The 18353-nt window shown below is 38.4% G+C and overlaps 3 protein-coding genes across 14 annotated transcripts in view; 2 read left to right on the top strand and 1 right to left on the bottom strand.

Annotated features, from left to right (window-relative positions):
• Positions 1-504: 504 nt before the first annotated feature.
• On the bottom strand, positions 505-5013 carry LOC100117806 (kinesin 6). Its single transcript, XM_001601895.6, has 11 exons — positions 4518-5013; positions 3637-4212; positions 3383-3559; positions 3108-3306; positions 2665-3003; positions 2478-2582; positions 2322-2407; positions 2112-2242; positions 1816-2024; positions 1188-1733; positions 505-1058 (listed from the first exon to the last, which is right to left on the bottom strand). Exons 1-11 carry the CDS (start codon positions 4526-4528, stop codon positions 861-863), a joined length of 2577 nt encoding a protein of 858 aa, XP_001601945.2. The 5' UTR covers positions 4529-5013; the 3' UTR covers positions 505-860.
• An 848-nt stretch (positions 5014-5861) lies between these two features.
• On the top strand, positions 5862-9657 carry LOC100115670 (autophagy-related protein 101). 5 transcript variants are annotated; one of them, XM_031929660.2, is made up of 3 exons: positions 5862-6250; positions 6395-6554; positions 7226-9657. In XM_031929660.2, exon 3 carries the CDS (start codon positions 7238-7240, stop codon positions 7892-7894), a length of 657 nt encoding a protein of 218 aa, XP_031785520.1. In that variant the 5' UTR covers positions 5862-6250; positions 6395-6554; positions 7226-7237; the 3' UTR covers positions 7895-9657. The 5 variants fall into 5 exon arrangements, with proteins under 5 accessions (XP_031785520.1, XP_031785519.1, XP_031785521.1 ...); XM_031929659.2 differs by having other exon boundaries at positions 5863-6250; positions 6395-6559; XM_031929661.2 differs by having other exon boundaries at positions 6080-6250; positions 6395-6559; positions 7229-9657.
• A 2025-nt stretch (positions 9658-11682) lies between these two features.
• The window catches only part of LOC100117840 (neuropeptide F receptor), an 88472-nt gene continuing 81801 nt past the window's right edge, over positions 11683-18353 (top strand). For 3 of the 8 annotated variants that reach the window (XM_032599113.1, XM_032599114.1, XM_001601922.6), the window contains exon 1: positions 16462-16797. The gene's annotated coding sequence lies outside the window, so the exon portion shown is untranslated. Of the gene's footprint in view, positions 11976-16459; positions 17157-17470; positions 17618-18353 lie in introns of those variants that run through there. The other 5 variants (XM_031929897.1, XM_031929898.2, XM_016985086.3 and 2 more) reach the window with 4 other exon arrangements.

The raw sequence follows: 18353 nt of genomic DNA on the forward strand, positions 1-18353 counted from the left end.
TTCAAACTCTGCCAGTCAAATGACATAATATTTCATGAAAAATACTATTAACTGAAGAATAAGCAAACGGTTAGCAGTTAAAAATGGTGCCTAGACTATTTTAGATGGATTTTGTAAAAATATACAAAGTATTCAAGCAAATGACAACTAAAATACTGTTCAAAACAATGATGTACCTGAACATCATGTGTCGCTATTGTGATATTTTTATATGATCTATTAAAAACGACTCACATGTTGCTGCACTTCGAAAAAATTAAGAACTAATGACGTAGCTTTAAAATTATTTGTTATAAGCTTAATGATTATAAAAACTGTAAATTTGATACATTAAATTTGAAAGTCGCACACATGTAAAAATACAATTTTTTTTATAACGTACTACAAATAAATAAGGATTATTTTAGACGTAAAAATCATAAGCTCACATACGATTTAGAATAAAGTTTATTGCAAGTATTAATTCTGTAGTCATTATTTCATAATACCTTACCATTAATTTCATTTCATATAGGATATATAACAATTAAGTACCTCAATAATGTATAAAAACTATATTTCAACATTTCTCAGATCATAAAATACGTGTGTAAATACATACTTTATTACAAATTTAAAATATGTCCTGAGGATAAAAATTAAATTCAAACGTTGTTAATTCATACTTCTTCCTCATTATTAAACTATATACGTATCGTATAAATTAAAATAATACTACAGTCCTAAGTGAGTAATTTTCGTAATTCAAAAATTACTTGGTGGAAAAAAGTATATATAAATATTCACTCCCTTCGAGTGCAATTTCAATCAATAAATATTCAAAATGCGTCATTTTGGTACATACTACGATGATTTACCGATCATTTTCTAGGTCTTTTGGATGTCATCTCTTGATTCGCGCAGTGATTTATATAATTCGCGCTGACATGATTACCATCTGGTTTATCAGGTGGCGGACAGCTTCGCTTGCGCTGACCGGTGGGCGACATCTGCTTGAGACACTCAATGTCATTAAATACGACCTGGGCTCCACCACCACTGGTCGGCAGTATGTCAGCCTTTGGAAATTAAAAAAAATTTCGTTAAACTTACAATTTAACAAAATATATCTTTGATTTCGTCATTTATTTTAAATAACCAAAGTAAACATGAAACCAAATAAATTTTCAGAAGCAATTTACACTCACTTTGTAAAGCTTTGTTTCAAGTTCACCCTCGGAGTCTTGATTCTGCGCCGTAAGGCAATATCTCGAAGCTCCATCGGTTATCTCCTTAGGGCTTGTAAGTTTTGTGATACTTCTTCGTCGCCTCATAAGTGGTTGTAAAACTGTTCCAAGAGGCGCAAGATTTTCAGGTCTATGGTCGACCCATCGGTCAGCACTTTGAGAACGCCTGTAGCGAGGATTTGAGACTCCTACACGATCCCTGCGCGATCGCATATCCGGTCGACCTGGTGTCTTTGTGACCATCTGTTGCTGCTGGCCTGCGTCATCGTCCGAGTCTTTTAGCACAGGAATAGTGCCATTGTCGTCTACAAGAATTTGTTTGACAAGACGAAGTTTGTCCTCTTTATCCTTCATTTGATTCTGAAGATGTTCGCGCTGAGCTTTCAGTTTCATTTCAAGTTCCCGATTCATTTTATCGGTTTCGTGTTGCATTTTGGATGTGTACTTCTGTTTCACTCTCTGTTTGTCGATCATTCGCTGATTCAACGCCAAGTCTCGATCTTTTAACTAAAAATTGGTTTAAGTAAGTATCTAGTGTCGATACCAGTAAATTTAATACATCTTAATAATACATTAATTTTTTAAGTACCTCTTGTTGAAGAGTTCTAATAGTATCATTTGCTGTGTTGAGTTTTCGTAATAAACTATCGATTTGAGCTTCTGTTTTACACAAATGACCTTCTAATGCAGATACCTTTTTCTTTTGCTGTGCCCCAGAGGCCTTTAAAGTTGCGTTTTCAACTTTGAGATTCATATTTTCTTGTTCCATGTTTAACAACATTTTTCTAAAGTCGTTTTCTGAAAAAGATGTAAAAATTTCTAAGTAAAGCAATTGAAATATTTGCACTTTCAATCGGATGATTTAAGACTGTTATAAGAACTTACGTTTCTGTTCTAGATCAGCGCGCAGTAAATTCCTTTTATTTATTCTCTGCTCCAAAAAGTTCATCAAAGTTACGATTATTTGATCGTTGTGTGGGCTTGTGATTTCCAGTTCTGGGAATGGTCCGCCAAGGCTGAATAAAGTAAATTATATTATTGTAAAAACAACTGAGAATAGTTTGACAATGTTCTTATTTCTCTACAAGTACTTGCCTGTAAACTAAACCAATATCGACTTCCAAATCTGCAGCTTCTGTACGGCCTTCTTTTTCCAATCTGCTCCGAGCTTCTTTGAAAATCTGAAACCAAATGAAAATTCAAAACTCCTCTATTCTATCTTTTCTATCATTTTGTTTCGTTGACGCTTACCTTGTTGGCCTGCCGTCTACCGGGCGTGAAACCAAGATCCAATTTTGTCACAGTAGGCCTAGCCACCTGCACTTCTTGGGTCATCTCGGCGAATTTCATCACTTGCTGTATTCAGAAAAATTTTAAATGGTTACCACATATAGTATTATTAAAATACAGTGTAAAATATAAAAGAATCATCACTTACAATAGTTTCGTCGTAGTCATCAGCTCGTGGATTAACGCAAACTATCATCCGAACCTGTCCCTCTCCATCAAAATAATTCTTGAACAAATGCGTGAGTTTGGAATCCCGGTAAGGCACCATTTTGTTTGTGCCCTGGTTCTGGTTCTCCCGGAGTGTCTCCATACAGGATCGTAGTGTCATGAGAGAGTTGTTGATGTTGCCTGCCTCACGCAGACGTTGGCCTGTGTTCTTCGTGCGGTTCGTGCGCTCACTGCCTGCCAAGTCAACCAGTGATAGCTGGCTCACGCATACAACTCGCTTGTCTTGAATCACGGATTCACCCTCGCTGTCTAGTGGTGCCTATTAAGAATCGAATTTCAATTTTCATTCATAACATTAAAAAATCGAAAGTATGAAACAGTAATTGGTTTCATGTTGTTTATCTGAAGCATATTGATTTTTACCTGCACAAGACGTATAGTAAAAACACTATGAGATCTACTAGATTCTGCATTAAGAGCCGTGTGAGCGACACGTCGTCTGCGTTGTCCACGTTGAAAAACTTCAAAAGCTTCATCTGAACTTTTTACTTCTATTTCAGTGACGGCATGTACGTACATATTTTTATTTCCGTCTTCACGAATAATCTTACTTTGTAGAGTTCTATAACAAAAAAAAGCATATGTTACAAGGACAAGAACTATTTGATAAACAAAGTTAATAAGACAATGATGCTTACTTTGCTCTAACTTCATCTTCTTCAAGAAGATCATAAACACTGTTATTGTAAATTTCCACATAAGTGACAAAAACAGCATACACATAGTCTGGATCAACAGAAACTGTTCTGGAGTCATCTACTTCTCTGGTGATTATTGGGTTACTATCACTATCGCTTTCTGCTACTGTTTTTCGACTAGAAAATAATAATTCACATTAACTTAAGTTGTACTATCTAAGAACTTGATTAAATATTCAATTTATAATACTCACGCCCTAGGTGTCTTTGGATTACGTGGCGTCGTGATACCAGCATGAAGCTCATTCTGTCTATCAAGCATAGCATCAGTATCACTTTGTACATCAAAACCATTAAGTTTGTCAGGCTTAAAGATAAATTTTTTAGCTTGGTAATTAGATATACTGTTGAAAATCACATCCAAGCATCTTGGCATAACACCACTGTCATTTGGCTCTCCTGTCATAGTAAATGTCTTTCCACTGCCTGTCACACCATAAGTGAACAACAAACCATTCTTCCCATGTATCAAATTTTCCACTAGAGGTAAAGAAACTACTTGGAAAACTTCCCTCTGAGAAATATTTTCTGTGAACACACGAGTGAAGGTAGTCTGAATTTCCTTCTGAGCTCCATTCCTGAAGTTCATAGCAGATTCTGGTGGTGTTATGACAATGGTTGTATCCGACAAGATCTTCATGCACGATATATCACTGGGAAACTGCATGGGCCTCAGTCGACAAAATACTTGCACTGGGTCTCTTGATGCCATGTTGTTGCTGTGCTTTGGTCGAGGCGGCTTGCGTGCCGATGAAGGTGCTTGCTTGCGTCTTTAAAAATAATTTCATCATGTCAGAAAAAAAGAAAAATAGTAAGAATATTTATAGAAGCCTAAATAAACTAAGCCTATGAAAAGCTAAGGAATTGAATGAAAAATTGAGCTAAAACATTATAACCAAACTAAAATAATATCTAGAAAATAAAATTACACGAAAAGTAGTAATATCCAGAACATTAATGGATAAAATCATGAAAAAGGATCAGCTTTAATATTAGCAACAAGTGGAGGCGTCTCCTTTTGAGCGCCAAAAATTACAAGTAGGTTAATCACGCTATACCAGCGAAAGAAACTTACGCAGACTTCATTTTCCTGGATTTTGGTCTGAACTCTCGGCTATCAGAAAATGCTGCTCACGGCACTGATTCCAGGATCCGTTCCCGAAAACACACGACTTTTCAGCACAGTTTTAACGGACACTCGCCATCATGCCTCGATCTGGTGTAGAAAGTTGTTGACATATCCCATAACGCTGCTGCAGTCGCGACACTCGCGACACAACGCCGGCGGACTGTTCGAAATTTGAACGTTACAGACGTACGTTATAGGAATGACCGACCAATCACCAATCGCGTCGTTGATTGAAGCGACATTTTTTTTTGTAGATGGCGCTTTAGCCGCGAATTTTAAACTGTTATTTTGTAATTTTGTTGTATTTTATTAAAAGACGATGATTATTTCTTTTACCATGCTTTAGGAATTGTAAACATTAAGTCATCACCAATTTTATGCTATAAAGTTGATATTGTTTTTTTTTAACGTAAACACTGTAGATTTATTCATATAATTTCCTCTGAAAAAGTTGAAACAGCGAATTCAATATAACACTCGATAAGAGAGGCGACAGAGATTTGATAGAATTATCTTGACTCATTTTGTTATTTCTTAGTTTTAGTTGTCTGCGCGTCGTATAACGTTCTAGAATTAATGTGTTTTTGTTGCTCCAGTTTTTCGAATACTTTTCGATCGACAATCGTAGTTGCTCCAATTATTTCTAAAACGCGATAAAGACTTACAGACTGCGAATGACGTACCTATTTCAAAATTATACATTATGCGCTGCCTGAATCACAAAATTTAAAATAAAAATGCCCAGTTATTTTTGGTCATTTTATTTTTTAACTTATATATAAAATTCAGTCAGCTCAAACTCCATTGGAATTAACAGAAACAAGAAGAAAACACGCGAAAGGGCCTACTATACGCTACGTAACTACCTCTGGGCGCGCAACGCAAATGCCATCTAGACGTGACAAAACAAGGGTCCTACAATTAATATTTCTATGATTTTAAGCAAAATTTTGTATGAATCTCCTTTATTTTGGTTATTACGTTACATATCAAATAATTTGTTACTTTAAAGTTATATTATTTTTTTGTATTTGTCAAAAAAAGTTTGTTTAGGACTTTAGTTTTGCCAAATTTGTCCGCAAAAATTGGCGCTGTCGGCGGTAGTTACGTAGCCTACCGAAATAGTGCAATAATAACAACGAAAAGCACATGCGCAGAATGCACTGCTTCATCGTCATCCTATAATAACTATATGTATATAGGTATAGAGAGCAAAAATTGGTCACGCCGATGTGGCTTGGGTGGGGGTAAAACGGCGCGTGCTCACAGCGTCATGCGCATCAGCTCAGCAGTAGTGTAGACTGTAGGCGAACACACCAGCTGCTCCTGTTTATACCGAGCGCATCGTCAGCACCAATACTATATATACCCCAGACTAGAGTGTACAGTAGTAGACAGTCTTCTCGAAAAAGAGAGAGAAAGAGAATGCGACGTCGCGCTGCTGCGAGACAGCTCGTCACTCGTCAGCAGTCGCCACGACCATAATAATAACAACGCCAAGAGAGTGCATTTACAAACGCAGCGTCGTCGCGCAGAACGAGGACACGGAAGTGCGAGTAGTATAGTTGTTGGCGTCGTCCCTTTAATACTCTTAAACTCCGCCATGGAAAACAACGAGGAAGACGCCAAGGCTTAGAGAAGATAGATATACGCATCGATACACGCTGCGCTTTTCCGAGGTAAGCGCGTCGGGAGTTGAAAGAAATTTTCTGACGTTTGGGGGTTATAATAGTTACGTAAATAGTCAGCAATATAGTAGCAGCGTGCAGAGTAAAATATGCATGTGTTTTGATGCTGACTAGGTTGTCTGCTTTTTTCCACAGTCGTCTAGAGACGGAGAGCGAACTGGAGTTGTTGATTTTGAGAGAGAACCTGCGCAAAGGTCGACACTGGAGCTGATGCACTGGAACAAGGATGACTAATGTGCTTCCGTCGATAGACTTGGCATGCATTGTTTCTTCGCCAGAGACGCACTGATTTGAGGTTAGGTAAGAAGCGATGAGTCAAGGCTTGTTGGTCGTTGTCCTTGTGCATGCAGTGCATATAAGGCACTGACCGTCCAACTGTGTTTACTTTTCATCGAGGTTGTTCGATCAGGCTCACTCGAGGTGACAGTCAAATTCATCTGTACAGTGCTTTCGTTGTTGCCGTTGTAGCAATTTCTTTCATTGTTGTACATAGGTTTTGCATTTACGTGAAAGATATCTCAGACTATATTCACAGGTACGTGACAATCGTGCAGAGTCAAAGTTTTACTTGTAAATTTGTAAGTTCTAGTGGATAATGTAGTTTGTATTATTTAAAGCTGGTTCTAAAATTTAGCTAGACAAAGGTTCTTTTGAAGCTCTTTTAAAAGTCATACAAGTTCACATTTCGTCATGGCTTATTTCACAAATGTGTGATAAAAATAAATAGAGCTTGAAATTGTTATTGCACATTGGGTATACGAATATAGTAAGAGATTGTAACATCTGCAGTGTTTTTTAACGATTACACTGTCAAGTGGTCAAATTCATTTTTATTGTTAACACTGCTATTAAGGAATCATCTTAATTTTAAAAAGAGACATATCAAAGTAGAGTAAAGTAAATCTCGAAAAATTTCTTTATCCTTCTGGGAATACAAAGAACTCATGTACATTTCGCATATTTTAGAAGTCCGTCATCATGAACGCACGCACGCAGCTGTTTGAGCTGAGCATGGAGGGTCGCCAAGTCGATGAGGCAGTGGCGAGCATCTTCCACAGCGTGCTCTTCCACCGAAGTCTTGGCAAGTTCAAATACAAGCAGGAGGGCAGCTATTCAGTCGGAACGGTTGGCTACCAGGACGTCGACTGCGACTTCATCGATTTCACCTATGTCTGCTGCTCGTCGGCCCACCTCGACCAGACACTGAAGCGCGAGATCTCGGGCTTCTCAGAGGCGCTGCGCTCGAACGGCAGCCCCGGTTCCGGACAGATATCCCTCGAGTTCTTCCAAAAGAAGAAGAATCGCTGGCCCTTCGCCACCGAATGCATACCCTGGGAGGTTTGGACCGTCAGGCTCGAGCTCATCAAACTCGCCACGGAACACGAGAGACAGATCTGCCGCGAGAAGGTCGGTGACCTTCTCACCGACAAGATTCTCTACATCACGGAGGTAATGAACCGACACGACTACCTGCCTAAGATGCCGAATCAAGCCGAGCTTGATTTGATCTTCGATACGTCGTATCCCGATATTCAGCCGTATCTATTCAAGCTGAACTTTACAACCTCTGGGCCATCTGTCACCACCATGGGCAACACTATGAAGAAGCTCATTAAAGAGACTCTGTCCATATAGTCGCGATGCACGTCCGCAAGGCTCTTGGTTATGTAGTTTTTTTGGAGCGGCTCTTTATTTTTTACAAGGTAAAATTGTCTCAAACAATTTTTTTTTTAATTTTATTGACTCAAATTGTACTGGCTATGATTAGAAGTGAAACACTACGAGCATTTTGTTAGATTTTTATTTCTACTTAATGTTTAAAATTTATCTTATAATTTTGCAAAAGTCATTTTTGCTAAGTAATTGCAATAACCGAGATATCAATAATACAGGTACTCGGTGATGTTCAAAGAGCCTATTAAGGCGATGTGGAAATGTCACTTTACCGACCGAGTTGCATAGAAAAGTAGATCCACTTGACATTCAAATGCGCGTTATATCACAGTTTTAAAAAAATCTGCTGATCCTGTGTAATATTTACAACATTCTAATGGCAAGATTGAAAACTAGGCTTTCGCTGTGTAGTAATTAGACACGTCTGTACAAAAAATTTAAAGATTTTAAAATAGCTCGGTCAAATATTTGCACATCCTCTTAAGAACAAAAAGTAGCGTTTCGATTTCAACTAGCATAATCAGAGCTCGCAATCAAATTGCTCGTGTAAATGGTCTAAAGCCCGACGTCGGCGATTCCAGCAAGTTCGAATGGAGATTAAGTCATTAAACGGCAGTTTCTTACGTAGCAGCTATAATGTTCTTCGCCGATGCATATTCGTTGAATGTATAGTACAAATGGTAAAATTAAGTTCTCCTATACCTAGGAAACGATGAAGAGGTAAGAGAAGATGAAGAATTGCATGGCAGGATCAATATATAAATGCAAGATGCAAAGAAAGAAAAACGAAGGCGTGTTCGCGTGTGATTCGCTCTAAGAAAACGTCCGCGAGTGCAGCGGTAATCGGTTCTCATAGTGACAGTTTGCAAACGGGTATATATACGAAAAAGACTATATGAACAAGAGTTTATATATATATATATATATATATATATATATATATATATATATATACACATACACATACACACACACATATAAGTACCATAGTGTAATTATTATTTATTTGGCGGATATGCAACTCTCGTCGATCAAGATATACCGAGACTTTTACATATACACTATTACATATAATTTCTAAACAAGAGATAAGCGATTTTTGTGCATCGTGACGCATCAATGATACACAAAGTATATGAGTAGTCTTTTCTTGTTAGTTAACATCGTTTTTTTTTGTAAGTAGGCTTGTGCCTTGTGGCAATTTTAGAAACCTTCCCTCGCACTTTACATTGAGCTAGGGTTTAATTTAACTAATGAAACCTAAATCAGACCTTAGGAAGATTTCGAGTTGATATTATGTACTTAGAGTAGGTAAAAGCTAAGTTTACAAATAATTTAATGTTCTTAAAATGCTAGCTTACTTATGATAATGTAAAAAATTCTATTTTATTTCTGCATGAAGTTAGAACGATTATATTTTGTACGTAGTAGGTAGAGAGTTGAAAATTTGTTGAAAGTTGAAATGAATTTATCTTGATACTTACAGTTTAGATGCAAAATTCGAACGTTCATAATTCTTTGGTACACGTAAGTCATAAATAATGCCAATGCGCACCTCACATGAGTCATGCACCAATTTACGATGTTTATACGATTTTCCAGTAAACTATTACTTTTCAACGAGTTCAATTAAACGTAAAGAGAGATTTCATTAGTTAAATTAAACAGTTTGTCGACTATGTAATGAATTCTTAGTAACGATGCGATAGGGATATATATATATATATATATATATATATATATATATATATATATATATATATATATATATATATATATATATTATATATATATATATATATATATATATATATATATATATATATATATATATATATATATATATATATATATATATAATTGGCAAAGGATCAATCGATTAGATTCTTTGTTACGTTTTACCATCAAAATAAAGACCACTAGCATGAACGTGACACATATTTGTAAAAAGTTTGAAAAATAGATTGTAATATAGCTACAGACTTCATTCATCTACGATCATGTGAAAAAGATTAAATATTATATATTGAAAATAAGTCACACAGATATAAATATATATATAAATATGAATTTATGAAACAAGCGGAAATAAACGAAGCAAATGTCCTTTACGATATAAGGGAAACTCGGCGAAAACTTCGGATTGAAGTCGTATATATATAAATAAACAGTAAGACATGGAGTGAGGATATGATAAATGTATATTTAAGCTGAGAATTATGAATCTGCGAATGGATAAATGATTCACTATTATTAATAAACTGCTGTATTTTATAAAAAAAAAAAAAAAACAATGGGTGAGGTTCTTATAAATGTGAATGCAGCGCAAATGTTCTTTTTTGTTAATAGATTAACAAATTTCGTTGGCGTGCGACTCTATAAGTTTGCCTTGCAGCTACTATATATTAGTCAATTTTTTTTTATCGTGGGCCATTTTTGTGGTTTTTATTGCAATATCGATCCATAAGCGTGTTTTCGCACGTGACACAAATAACTTTAACTAGTAGATCTCAAACAATCTCCAAGTTTAAAACGAATATTAAGGATCTAAAGTCACACACATACACAATATTAAATTTTCGCAGTGCAGAAAGAGAAAAATTAGATATATTCCTATGTTTAAACTTATTACTATACGTTTTTCCTACTATTCTTAGTTAAAATTGTATTTTTTTTTGTTTCGTTAATAGTCTATTAGATTATTTGTCCATGGTTCTGTTTTCTTTTTTACGATTTTTAATTCAATAAATGCGTGATGTTTAACCAAACACCACATATAAAATGGTGCATTTTGTCGTTGTCTAATTAAGTTTTCACAATTTGTAACCCCTTCCATTTGTTATTATATATTCTTTTAATAATCCTTGGCATGATTCCTATAACCAAAAGCACGTCGGTTGATTAATAATCCATAAATGTATACGTGATCGAGGAGAATGAGGTAAGTGTACACAATAATTTATAACGAATCATATTATAAATCAGCTTTTCATGTAAATTAACGAAAATTCCATTAATTCAAGATTATTTTACTGCGTCATTGCGCAATTTCAGTCCGTAGATACATTATATCCACTGATTTGCGAACACGAATACATCGCAGACTGTTCGAATGAAAATTTGACGGCGCGCGAATCTCAATTTTCCAATCACTCGCGCTCTGCGACCATTCAAGGATTTAGCTTTGCACACAATCTTCGGCCTTGAAAAGTACCTTCGCACTCATTTTACACGTGGACATAGAATTACGATATTTTCATCCTGCCATAATTACAACCTGTACGATCATGGAAATTTGCCTTAGTTAATTCAGTTAATTAAAAAAAAATTGACTAAGTATCAAACAACGTCACGTTTGAGAAATAATTTCTACAACTAGCTTCGCTGAGAATAAAAAATTAAATTTGTCAAGCATTTCGGCCACAAACAAATTACAAACCAAATATATATTAAAAGAAGAAAAATCAGGCTTTACTTTCCGGCGTGTGTGTGTACTGCACACTTTCTAAAAACATTCCACGCAATATCTCCAACAACGAATAGCAAAACGCCTCTATTGAATCCTAGCGATCGCGTCACAGATGTATTATATCCGTAGAACATAGATTTATACGGGGAAATAATTCAAGTCCACGTGCGCGCAAAGATCGGATCGCGTGTGTGAGTGTGTGCGTGTATGTTATGCATATAGCTGCGCCGTTGCCGCTATACCGCGCGCCGCCGCGTCGAGGGAATACGAAAACACTCACGGCCACTGACTTAGTTTTCTAATTTTAAAGCCGTCGATCTCCCTTGTGCCCGAACCGCGTCATCCGCTCTGGCGCAGACGTGTGCTGGACTGTTGTATGGTTGTGCTGGATAAGTGGCGAGCTTTCGCAGACTTTTAGAGCTACAAAGTGTTATTGACTGTTTTGGATTTTGCCCATTTACATTCTGACGTGTGTGCGCGTTTGTATGATAGTGATCAATCGGTTAGTTATATATTATAGTTCGTTGTACGGAGATAGAGATTGGGAAAGAGCATCTGCAATAAATTTGTAATGTGAGTAAAATCATTCAAACGAATTTGTATTATTCCAAAGTTCAAATTATAGCAATCTCATTGCAAATACGTATAAATAACGGAACAAGCGATGATATGCATTTCCTCACAAAGAGCTTAAAACTCGTCCGCGCGAGTTTTAAACGACGTTTGATTCCGCGCGAGTAGACCGCTGTATCTTCGATCTCTGCAAGGTAATGGGGGAGGCGGTAAAAGAAGAAAATTATAGAAAAGAATCGGATTCCGTGAATTCTCAGTACTTTTTTCCCTTTCTTTCTCTTTCTACAATCGTACTATCGTACAATCAGCTTCTTCCTTTTGTGATTCAGCCTCGACAAGGCTCTCCCTGCAAAGCAAAGAGAATCGCATAAGGAATCGGCGTATACTTTTGCGTTACGCGCATTGCTCATCTCTAATAATTGACACGCGGATGTACTACTATAAGCCGATATATGGTATAGTGACTATATATGTATAGTTGATATGAGCGTCTCGGCGCACACACAATTTTGCGTTATATTATAGGAGAGCACCTAAGTATAATCTGTTGCGTCCCTGGGCGCTACGATCCGTTGGCTACATGTGTTATTCGCGATGATCTTTGTAACAGTCCGTGTTTATCAGGAGCATGTTAGGTATGCATGTAGGAGGTATTATTTACATATTATAGAGGAAAATCGGGGGATTATAACGTCGGTGAAGCTTCTCGAGGACGAGAGTTTTCCGCAAAGAGAATATTACAGTAGTTTTACAAAAATAAACGTACTATAAACAAGCTTATATATACAACAAAGCCTATTTTCTAGTTGTAAAATCCTTCCGGTACACAAACACAAACACACACACACACACACACACACACGCACACACACGCACATAAAACGCATTATACTTTGAGCTTTCCGGCTCGATTTTCTCGCAGCAGCAGAGAACACGTCATTCAGTGACAGCGCGGGAGAAATCCGATCATTTCAAATCTTTTATTTTTAGGCTCGCTCCTCGAGAGCAAACTGCTATATATATATATACACACACACACACGTATACAGTGTGTATATAGGAGGAAACTGATGAAAACACGCGCGCTTGGCTCTCTCACGGGGTTTGATAAAATTCTTAACAATGACGCGCGCGATGCGGCGTCGTATATTGGAAGTAGGTACTGCTCTCTCGCCGTAGGAATCCGCATTAGAGAAAAAGGAATTTCTATTTATACAGAGAGTATACAGCAGTAGGGGGAAGAGCGAAACAATAGCAGCTTTGCAGAGTATCCAGTCATGGCTTACGTCGGTTGTCGGCTATCATCGTGTTATATATATCTAATACTTTCAAAAATTAATTTACGCGGCGATGAAACGATAGTAGAGAGAAGTTCATTTATTATATATCAACTTCGAATTCTGCAACGCAACGATTATACACTATAATATACCGATCTCGAAGTATGTCCGTCTGTTTTCACCGCGATTCGCCGGAGGTATAATATATACAGTAGCTCTCTCGGAACACTGTAAACAGCGCGCGAGAGCGAGTGAAAATGTTTTTCCTTCCGCGCGGATTGAAAGACAATCGACCGGTTGGATCTGCAAGGGAGTGTATTTGTACAAAAGTCATGTTTGCTGCTTTAGGCGTAATATTGTGCGTGGGCGAGCTCTCCCGGTTTCGCAACTGTATATGTTATTATTCGCTCGCTCGCGGGATGGCGATTGAATGATTTAGTACAGCGTATGAATGAATTTCAATTAAACCGAGAGTTATATACTTCACTTCACTTATGTACTCATGACTCATGGTTTCAATATTATTATTTCTCTTGTATAAAATATACGAGATACTTCGCGATAGCGACAGCAAAAGCGATCCCGCGCACAAAGCATACGTATACAACCACACAAAGGATACGACACACACACACACACACACACACACACACACACACACTATTTTGTGGACTGAACTAAAGTTCGTTCAAAGGACTCTGCGTCGTGGGCATTTTTGCGCTCGTCCGAGCAGCCCTAAATGCAAAATTCTCAACGTTCCCAAGCTCGTATATTAGTCCCACATGCTTGACGAGCTCTCATACTTATGCCGCGCGCTATATACATATATAATAAAAGTCGAGAAAGAAAGACACCAACCCTCTACACTACGGCTCCATGTTTCGAGCATCAATCTGCGGATGACCCTTTAGAATGTTACCACAGCGCGCATAATTTCCCCGTTTTTCACTTACGCGGATTATAATATAAGGGGGGGGGGAGGAGAGAGAGAGAGAGAGTGAGCATTTTTCCTTGTTTTTGTTTTGAAATTCGACGTTATCCAAAAAACTTTTTAGTTTGAGAAAATTGTTCATACTTAAGCCGCAACTTTTCTCAAGAAATTCGAACAACTACCATTTTGACGCTGCAGAGTAGACACATACAGAAATAAGAAAAGCCATTTTCAAGAAGTACAATGCACATCCCTGCGCAGTTTGAACATGGAAGTAAAAACTGCGCTCGAAAGAACGCTAAAAGGGCAATAATTCAGAATAAGTCTTCTGCGTGTAGCTCCGCCCCCCTTGCTTTCTCTCTAGTTTCTTCAGAAAGAAATATTGAAATTTAAATAGGCGGACACTGCAGGCGCGAAGCGCAAAGCCATACGAATCGCGCAAATTGTAACGATAAATATGAGAGAAAAGTCGCGCGCGATATAACTTCGTATACCATTTCGAATACAATAATGTTCTTCTGGAAATGGCATATTTCTTACGCAGCCTGTGTTTTATGCGCACTTAGGTTTATCAGCCACCGTATTTTTCGGATGAATTGTGTATTCGCGCAAATTCATTGTTGTGTGCTATTGACTACGAACTATGCGTTACGAAGAAATGCGCTAATGGGCTCTACTGATTTTTAGAAATATACACAGGAGAGAACGCGTACAAGAAAATGCTGTAGTATGTATATGCATGTATTATGTATATACAGTTACACGTACACGCGTATAGCTCGCTTTAGTAGGTCGTGTTGGTTGTGCTATTGAACGGCCCCGTTTTTATGCAAACATCGAGTGCAATAACAATGATGCCTTTCTAAACACGAACGCATGCGGAGAAAGAAGTATATACGCATTCGAAAAGCTAACATTATATTTATAAGTGTATTGCTCTTGAAGTATTATGGGGCGATGGAAAACTGTTGAATTTTTTATGTGCCATATTGACGCGCATTTATGGGTGGCTGTCATTGTAGACTGCGCGTGTGGGCCGTTTTAATCGAGAATTAACGTTGTGCAATTTTCATCAATATCATTGAAAAAGTGTGGAAAAGCTCTAAAAGATACTTTCGCAGAAGCCACATTTGATAAAGATACAGCTTATAAATTAGCTCTTCGAATTTCGTAAATTCTTAATAAGCGAAAAAGTACTCGTTTCTCGAGCTCTCTCTCCGACTCCTGAATTTGAAAAACACGTTGCTTAAAGGGGTTGAAAGGAAACGCTCTCGTTTTACTGACGTGACTCTTAAGCGGAACCGGCTTTGTTTACCTTGACGAAAAATGTCAACTTCTCGCACGAGCTTGACTGCCGCCGCGCTGCGATGCTTGTGTCTCTGGTTTTGTTCGCAGCGACGAAAGTTCGCGCGCTACTGACGCGGCTACTTTTAGACCGGCAAACGAGTGTATGTAAGTGTTATAAAAGCGGCTTGAAAATTGGCTCGTCGATGAATTTTCCGAAAATTTATGGAGCCCGGATCGAAAAAAGGCCGATTGGGAAATACCGAAGGAAGGTTGTAAAAATAAACTTTTAATTCATCGCAAGGGCTACTCCGCGCCGTGTTGGTTTTATTATCTGTGTGTACATAATATTATATCGAGTAAATTGCAACATATCTTCGAAAATAACGGGAGAGTTGTAGGTGTTGCTTTTTATTTTGGATTGCCGCTATATATATCTATTTTCCAGCTCGGTGAGACCACTTAAATTATCGACTTTTCGCGTAGCCGCGATCGTGTAAGTTTATGATTGAATTTATCGGAATAACATCAAACATACGCCGCGAGAGCTGCAATTGTCAATCGCAGCGTTACGCCGAAATCGATGATATTCGGGAATTAGATTTTAGAGCTCGGGGGGTTCGGTTAATCATACGCCTTTCATCTCTCCCGCCAGATGGTCGAACGATAAACTATACGTTTCTGTCAATCAAGTTATATTTAGCGGATTTTATTACTGTAAAATCAATTCAGTGTTATTTATCGCCCCTTCATTGCAACGAATTTTTCAAACAAAAAATACACTTATATCCAAAAGCCCTTGGAAATCAGCCCAACGCCTATACCTGTATACAGACTTACACACAGAATAAGAAAACAAAAGCTCGCAGGGTAAAAGCTCACACCTCCAGCTATATAACATCGCAGCGATACCCGGCGATGCGTATGGCGCGTGCGCCGCTTTCTCGCCGCCGCCGTCGCCGCAGCCGCGATTTTCCACGCGATATATCCGGCGGCGGTCCTCCGCCGCCTCAGTCGCGTTCTGAGAGATCGGCGCGTCGCAGCCGAGACCGAGATCTCGCTCTACTCCGATTCCGCGTGTACGACGTCGTGAGACCTCGATAGGAAAAGCAGAATTTCATAATTATACGGTACATCAGCTGGAGGAGGAAAGAAGAAGCAAAGCTGGCAAAGATGCAACTGAAGAAGGGGCCGCGCGATCGATCGCCGATCGATGATTCGAGGCTGATCGTCGCGAGGAATGTGTGATATGCCAGGATCCGGCGCCCGAGGAGTTGCACTAGCAGAAGCCGGATAGGACTCGTTTTATAGACTCCGAGCGGCGCCTGTAAGTTGCTTTTTCTCAAGACTGTGCAAGTGTTACTGTTAGAGCTTACAGTGGGGTGTAGCTGTGTGTCTGGGTTATTTATTTATTTATTTTTATCCAAAAAGCTATAAGCTTCCAGCTCGATCGTCAAAGTGTCGATACATCGAACAAAAGTGATACAAGTTCGCGCGTCTGAGCAGCCACGTACGTTGCTACTCGTATAGTTGGCTGTAAATAAAGTGTACGTCAAACTTTAGCTCGAAAGCACAGCAGAGCGTGTGCGTCGCTCGAGAAAAGCTGCGTACAACATACATTTCGAGGATGAAACACGCGCGTCTTGAATTTACGCTGATATTATGTATGATAATAGTTGAATAAAGGTAATCTCTCTTCCTACAGAACGACGAGCACAACGACGCCATAAAACTTTTTTTCCCAACTATCTCTCTCGCGTGCTCATCTGTTATTCCCTCGGTATAATAACGCCAGTACTTACGCCGTATTTCACGCCGGATTTAGCGTAATTTTCCGCGCGACTGTTATACGCTACGGATGCTGACGGATTTTCTATACTACGATATCTCGCGAATATAATTTTCACCTCGAAAAACCGAGCGAGTTTTCAGAACTGTATATAGAGCGGTCGCACAACTCGGATTTGAAACTTTCAAACCCTCTGTTCGTCTTTTTTCAGCGCTGTCGGTCTCGACTTTCGACGTTTCACTTTTCGGAGTTACATCCAGAACAGCGTCTCGGATAAATAATGCCAGACAGCCTCGAATTCTTCTCCATTGAAAAACTTTTGACGCGTCGACGTACGTGGGGAAGAAGTTTACACGAGGTATACTATCACGTATACACAGCTTTCAATACTTTATATCGTCGGAAACGCACACTTTATATTCATTTCGTAATTTTCTCCCAGTCGAAGTATTATAGCACGAGGGAAAATTTGTGAGCCTCTGGATAAGAGTTTCTTCGCCGACTACTGGAAATATTTTGATAGCTGTGTGTGTTACATCCTCTATGCTATTGTGTATACGTGTAATAGCTATATCCTGCACTTGAGAGGACGCGATAGTAGTGCTCGCGGCTGAATCTGTATTGGTTTCCGTTGATCCCGGAATGTGTGCGGCAATGATTGCCGCGTAATGAGCTTGCATAACAAAAGCTCTTTCGATAGCGCGAAAGGATGCCTGAAACAAACGAAGTTTGATTATGTATTAGCGAATCGTGTTGATACGCATACCGTCGTTGTAACGAAAATGAATAGGCATACCTGCTGTAATGAACAATATTATGCATCGTGTAATTCGGTCACTGGAAATCTAATTACGTCCTGATTATAATGATTGAAAATTGAATAGGAGTGTCCTATAATACGAGAGTCGATGTATATTCGGTTATCAATGAAAAAAATATATTAATTAGCTAACTAAATTTTCCGCGCATTGCGTTCGATTTTCAACAACGAATTTCGCGCGCTTTACAATAAACCACGATGGATTTTCAGTTCGGAGAGCTGCCGATGATTCACGTGAAAATTCGTATTGATTAGAATAACAGCGTGTCAATGC

The sequence above is a fragment of the Nasonia vitripennis genome, chromosome 4, assembly GCF_009193385.2.
Source record: "Nasonia vitripennis strain AsymCx chromosome 4, Nvit_psr_1.1, whole genome shotgun sequence".
Taxonomy (NCBI): Eukaryota; Metazoa; Arthropoda; class Insecta; order Hymenoptera; family Pteromalidae; genus Nasonia; species Nasonia vitripennis.

Excerpts from the sequence above, each read along its gene's own strand:
- LOC100115670 (XM_031929660.2), top strand. The coding sequence starts at position 7,238 with ATGAACGCACGCACGCAGCTGTTTGAGCTGAGCATGGAGGGTCGCCAA.
- LOC100117806 (XM_001601895.6), bottom strand. Across the intron at positions 3,560-3,636 it reads AATCCAAAGACACCTAGGGC|TCGAAAAACAGTAGCAGAAA; the intron begins GTGAGTATTATA and ends ATTATTTTCTAG. Across the intron at positions 1,734-1,815 it reads TTAGAACTCTTCAACAAGAG|TTAAAAGATCGAGACTTGGC; the intron begins GTACTTAAAAAA and ends ACCAATTTTTAG.